Source organism: Oryx dammah, unplaced genomic scaffold, assembly GCF_014754425.2.
Source record: "Oryx dammah isolate SB20612 unplaced genomic scaffold, SCBI_Odam_1.1 HiC_scaffold_1495, whole genome shotgun sequence".
Classification (NCBI taxonomy): Eukaryota; Metazoa; Chordata; class Mammalia; order Artiodactyla; family Bovidae; genus Oryx; species Oryx dammah.
The window spans coordinates 1-7,011 of NW_024071610.1; the positions used below are offsets into that span (position 1 = coordinate 1).

The window sequence follows — 7,011 nt, forward strand, 5'->3', positions numbered from 1 at the left end:
AGCGAGTAGGACACCAGCGCGTTCTCCTGCGCGTCCGCGTCTCGCGCAGACACGGTGAAGATGTGGCAGCCGGGCGGGTTGTTCTCCTTCACGAATACTGTGTACTCTGGCTGCGCGAACGCGGGCGCGTTGTCGTTCACGTCGGCCACCTCCACGGACACGCTGGCTCTGGCCGACAGCGAAGGCGAGCCCCCGTCCCGCGCTGTCACCACCAACTTATAGACAGACACGCTCTCACGGTCCAGGGTGCCATCCAGCACTAGTGAATAATAGTTCTTGAACGTGGACACGATCTTGAAGGGGACATTGGGCGTTAGAAAGCAGATTACCTGTCCATTGTCACCAGAGTCTGGATCAGATACACTGATCAGCGCAATGACAGTGCTTGGCTGAGTGTCCTCTCGTACTGGTAGAGACAGGGAAGTGACAGTGATTTCAGGGGCGTTATCATTGGCATCTAAGATTTCAACCCAGACTGTACAGTGACCTGCCATTGGGGGATTCCCCTTATCTGTGGCCTGTACTTCAATTTCATAAAACTTGTTTTCTTCATAGTCTAAAGTTCCATTGACCTTCACTTCTCCGTTATTTTCATCTAGTGTAAATAAAGGTTTTCCATTGGGCTTAATTGACATTAAGGAGTATGTTACCTCCCCATTGACTCCTTCATCTTGATCTGTGGCATTTAACTGTATCACAAGAGTTTCTTTAGCTGCGTTTTCCATCAATCTCACCCTGTATTCTGATTGTTCAAATTCCGGATCATTGTCGTTAATATCCAAGACGCGGATGAAGAGTTGAACAGTGCCAGTGAGCTCGGGTTTCCCTCCATCTGCAGCCGTCAGTAGTAAATTAAATTCCGGAGTTTTCTCTCTGTCTAGAGACTTCTTTAACGTAAGTGACAGTTTTTTAGTCGGCTTACTATTTATTGGTAATTCTAAAGAAAAGTACTCATTTTTGCTTAGTCTGTAGGTCAATTGAGCATTCTCTCCTATATCCGCATCAGAAGCTCCCTCTAGAGGAAAACGAGAGTCAGGTTGTTTAGATTCATAAATCAGCAGCTTTTGTTCTCTGAGAGAGAACACGGGCGGGTTGTCGTTAATGTCCTTCACCTCCACCTCCACGTGGAACACCTGCAGCGGCCGGTCCACGATCACCTCCAAGTGGATGCTGCACTCCGCGCTCCGCCCGCACAGCTCCTCACGGTCGATCCGAGAATTCACAAACAAAATGCCATTCTGCAGATTTACCTCCAGAAGATCCCCGCTGCCTTTGGACGCCACCCGGAACAGGCGCGGCACCAGCTCCGCCAGCTCCAGTCCCAGGTCCTGGGCGATGCGACCCACGAAGGTGCCGTGTTTGGCTTCTTCGGGGACGGAGTAGTGGACCTGGCCGCTCCCTGCCTCCCAAGCTGCGAGAAGCAGAAGTGACAGCAGCAGTCGCCCATTGCCCAATCCACTTCTTTGAGTCGCGGACATCTCATATACTGACTTCCAAAATACTATACTTTACACTTACAGTACCATAGACTCCAGTTCCGGGTTAAATATCTTGCTGAATCTTTGAGAAGTTTCAAAGGATCCTTTAACGGTAGCATCCGGCATGACGGAGTCTTTAAATGGGGAGTTTCTGGCAGCTCAGACTAACCCTTGAATCAACTACTTCCTCCAAGTAAAGAGCGACACCTTGTGCCTGAAATTGTGAGTACTGTACCCTACATCCAACACCACAGAATTTTACTTGAAGAGAAAAAAATAAGTTCATGGGTTTCAAGCTATTTTATCCCCCAAATCATATTTCCCAAGTGCTTATTTGTGGAACATTCAGATTTTAAGTCACATCGAAATTGATGGTATATGGAAATGGCGTTTTTTTCTTGATTAACGTCAAACCGAAATGTTTGTTCCTATGTTTGATTTAGAGTGCTTTTACTTATCTACACATATACACACACCGAGAGAGAGAGATCAATTCTATAGGTAGCCTTACGAAAAAAGAATCAAACATTTCCTCATATAAAAATTGTTTTACTTCTAGTCTCCCTTGTTACTTCAGCTGCCAGGAAACTCAGAGACAAATTTGAAACTTTAATAACAATTCTTTAGTCTTTAAGCCTACATATTGTATTTTTATCTATGTGCACTATGTGTACTTGGTTTCTATTTATATTTTTATTTAGTTCTAATTTTTATTGTTATTTACATTTAATTGTGTTCCAGTTACAAGAAACTTTATATCCAGTAAAGAACAACAAGAAAAACAAAAATATATTTCAAATTTGGTGATTTAAGACATGGAATTCACAAGAGAAAAGGCTGTTGATGTAAATGAAATTTATATTTGGCATATATGATTTCTCATGTAAGGTGCATTGCTAACAATATAATAACAGGTTATCAAAATGATTACTTTGTTACTTTATGTAATGGTGTCAGTATATGAAAGACTACTTCTTTCATACTGAACTTTTTTACCATTCAATGAGATAAAAATTGCCATGAAAACTTCTGTGCCATATTGGTATTTCCACTCAACAACATTGGCTTTTATATATTTATCAAGATATAGTAATGAAAATAGCTGACCTATTTCTTCTTTAAAAAAATTCTAGGTTTGAGATTCTAAGTTTATCCAAAATAAGGGAAATTATTTTTAAACACTTTGCCTCTAAGTGCCTAATATTGTGCTAAAAAAATAGAAAATAATCAATTTAACCAAAAGCTAAATGACCTTAGTGTTAATTCAATTTCATAAAATATCAAGTAGAAAATTAGAACTGATGAATTTTCATTGCCTGAAGTTGTAATTTAGTTACATGTCCTTTATTGTTTCATATTACTTTGAGATTTGAGCAGGGAAAAAAGGGTACAGTGAAAGCTGAGAGAAGAAAGTGATTCAGGATTGATTCAATATCACTAACTTGAGTATTTTGTTGTACAGTTTTGATGGTTCATATCCAATCTAAAAATATTACAGTGAAAAAATTGCTAGTATATTTATTTGCATTGTTAACATTTTCTTTTATCTTGAATACACACATATGTCCAATTGCTAATTTCAAATCTTGTTTCATTTATTTCAAATGTGTTCTTTTAGCAACATTATTATTCTGCTAGAACTGTCTTTAAAGTAAATTTAAAATTCCTTCTTAAAAAACTAACAAAATAGACTGATGACCATTTGTGACACTGAATTCTGTTATGCATTTATTAATAGAAAACAACCAGTCAAACAGGCCTATTTTCAAAGTATACCATTAGGCTAGAGAACAGTAGATCTAACATGATATTTGAAGCCTGTCAGATTTGGTAGAAGAAAGAAGCAACAGACTTCCAACCATTTCCCTAAAGAAACTTGAGATTGAGATGTTACATGCAATGTGAAGTTTTTAAAGGTAGAGAAATAAATATGAGAAAGTTTATCTGAGAGATTATATTACATGTCTAAATTCAAACCAGATGTTACACAAGTATATTAAGTGACACTGGAAAACACCAAGTCATAAAAGAGTTGGATATACTGTATGAACCAATGTCACATCTTTTGCATTTTGTCTGTGATACTTCAGATTTCATCATCTCAACTAGCTCCTATAGAACAGATTATTATATCTTTGAACTCATCTTTGGGGATGGGCCTGAGATCTGGTAATAGGCTGGTGCCAAGAAATCACATCTATATAGTTAACATTGATTTTGTAAGATTGACTGAAAAGACTAAGGAACTTTGACCCTGACCTTTTCAAAATCAATATGGTTAGTCTTAAATTCCAGCTGTATGTCCTGCTAGTCAAGTATGTTCTGCCAGTCCTCATCATCCACTAATATTCCATAATAGATCTAGTACTACTATTTATTGAAAACATAGAACCAAAAATAAATCTTGAAGCCACTCTTGGAAACCAGTAGGTTTTTCAAAATTAATGGATTAGAAGTACCATTCAGCATTGTATCTACAAAACTACAGAATATAAGCAGTGATGTTCACTCTGTGCTATCATGACTCATTGAAATATACAGTTATTTGATCACAGATTATTTGTTCAATTGGCACAATCTCTCAGGCAACAGTAAGACTGAAGAAGACAGAAAGACCCGCACATGTTCAAAGATTTTTATGGGAAATATACACCTTTAAAGCTATTATTGAAGTATATAATTTTGGAAACACTTATTGATCCTTCACTGGTATTCAGGATCCAAGAAATAATCATATTACCACTTATATATGTCAAAACATAATTATTATTGTATTAGTGTAAAAAGGATAGGTATATGTGTGTATATATATATGTATATATATATATATATATATAATCTGGGTTTGGTGTTCTGCAAGACTGTAGCAGAGCACAGTCTTCTGCTTTTCCTTATATATTAAGTGATTTTGCTTATTTATATCACTTCCAAACAAGTGATCAAAGTGCTTATTGGACAACCCTTAATTACTAATAGTGCAAATCTCCTGTCTCAATATGGCATTGACTAAGACAAATGATAATGATGACCATGAACATTCTGAGAAAAGAATCACTTAGCAACATTAAAAAAAAACTTAATTCCTATCTCAGTTATGGTATTGTTCTCTGGTGGCTCAGAGGTTAAAGTGTCTGCCTCCAATGTGGGAGACCCGGGTTCAATCCCTGGGTCAGGAAGATCCCCTGGAGAAGGAAATGGTAACCCACTCCAGTATTCTTGCCTGGAGAATCCCAAGGACGGAGAAGCCTGGGAGGCTACAGTCCACAGAGTCGCAAAGAGTCGGACACAACTGAGCGTCTTCACTATACTATAATCTTCATGATTATAGTATAGTGAAGTTAATCATGGAGGAAGATAATCATGGAGGTTTTGTGAAGATAATCATGGAGGTTTTTTCCTAAGTAAAACAGGAGAATTAACATGTATACAGCTTGTGCTTGATTTCTCTAGCCAGAACTATGGTTGGATGGCATCACCAATTCAATGGACATGAGTTTAAGCAGACTCCGGGAGACTGTGAAGGACAGGGAAGCCTGGTGTGCTGCTGTCCATGGGGTTGCAAGGAGTCAGACACAACTGAGCAACTGAACATTAGATGAAAGATTTACTCTAAAAAATTGTACAGTTAATAAAAGAATGGCTCTTTAAGAGATGTGCATTTGAACATCAACTCCATCATATATTAACTGGATGGCAGTGGACAAGACAGACAAGCATCTCACCATCTCTTATCTAATCTTTAGAACTTGGATAGTTGAATGTACTTTACAAGTTGCTACAAGATTTAAACAAAATCATTATTTAAGCCCTTTATATGATGTCTTACAGAAATATCTCAAATAGTGGTGGTTGATTATAGTTAGTGACCAATGTTGTATCCTTGATTCTTGTAGTCTGTAGCTATGGATGAAGAAGATTCCAGTACCATAAGCCAAGATATGACTTTTCCTTTTCTGAAGATTTCCTAATGTTCATCTTTATGGAAATCATCCTACTTTCTGGGTAGAAAATAGCTATCTCAGAATTTCTATTAACTTTACCCTATCTATAATGTGGTTCTCCATCTACATGTAAATATATCATATATAATTTATTTGTCCATACCATACAATTAAAGAATCTCTAGTTTTCACAATTGAGCCAAAAAGAACAAAATCAACTTCCACATTATTTGATTCACACCCTTACAGCTCTAATTTCAAGTTCTCTGTGACCACTTTAGGGAAAACCATTCACATGAATATAGCATTGGAGCAAAAAGAAATTTGTATCAAATATATCTAAAGCACACAATGTTTAAAAAAATTTAAGTACCCAATGTTAAATTTTGAAGTGTTGTCAACAGCACCATTGTCAAGTGGAAGTGCCTTTATAGATATTTCATGGTGATTGGGCTTAAGTTATTTAACGCAATGTTATTTTGAAGTCCAAGCTGCTTGGTGAACATGGACAGAAGTATCACAGTTCTGCATATATGAGAAGACATTTTTGAAACTCAAAGTACAAAGGAGTATGAATTTCCCCACAGCCTCATTATAGGTACCATGAATGCAAGAAATAGAAGTATAATAAATGCTCAAATAAATCTTCCAAATAAAAATCAGCAAATTAATGTGGAGGAGAGCAGCAAGCTACCGGGCAATTAGCAAACCCATCATTATATTAGAAAAAAAAATAGTTTGTCTATCTCAAGCATCTGAAGACTATGAAGAAAAGGAGTTTAAATCATGAAGGGATTAAAGGCAAAAACCTAAAATCATACCCAAAAGAAAGGCTAAAATTCTACCTACTTTATGAAAGAAGCATGCTATTGATTATAAAGAAATGAAATTATTTATAAAATTAAGCCACCTTAACAGCCCATGCCTGACAGGAATACACAAATTTATAGAAAGGTAAGAATTCTAACATGTTTAAACTCAAATTAACCAAATTATGGAACTATGAATTATTATGGAAAATTTGAAGGCACAAACATGAGTGGAGGGCACCAAATAATATAGAATAAAAAATGAACAGGAAGAATGAACTTGCTGCAAAATTGAGAAGCAGAATATTTGAGCTTCACTCACATGCTCCATTTCCATCGGTGATACTTTCCTTCTTGGCTGACTTAGCCTTGCTCATTTACAGGAAGCTGTGACAGTCTACTTCATTATTACTATTATTATTATTTCCAACAACTAAATAATATTCTCAAGTGTGTTTAAGAAGATTGCGGTGAAAAGAAATAAAAATGACTGGGTTTCAATTCTGCTTTAGAATAAACCATCACAAGAAAAAGACAACAAATATTTCAGGCAATGGACTTGTAGTAATTTGTTGGTGAACTACTACGTGATTGACATTAATAAGCGTGATACATCCCAGAATTACTGTACCTACATTCTCGCAAAACTCCTGTTGGTCTCCAATATCTCCAGAATTCAAACCTGGGGGAACACTAGGACTGAAGGCGATGAGGTCGGTCTTGGGCGGCCCCTCCGCAGAGCACACCCTCTGTCGCCTCTCCTGAGAGAAAGACCAGCTCCCC

At 37.2% G+C, this 7,011-nt stretch overlaps 1 protein-coding gene across 1 annotated transcript; it reads right to left on the bottom strand.

Moving 5' to 3' along the window:
* Nucleotides 1-5: 5 nt before the first annotated feature.
* On the bottom strand, nucleotides 6-1,767 carry LOC120859540 (protocadherin alpha-11-like; the record flags this gene model as incomplete). Its single annotated transcript, XM_040235614.1, has 1 exon — nucleotides 6-1,767. A coding segment is annotated over exon 1 (1,473 nt), but the record flags the coding sequence as incomplete, so codon positions are not given.
* Between the last annotated feature and the right edge of the window lie 5,244 nt (nucleotides 1,768-7,011).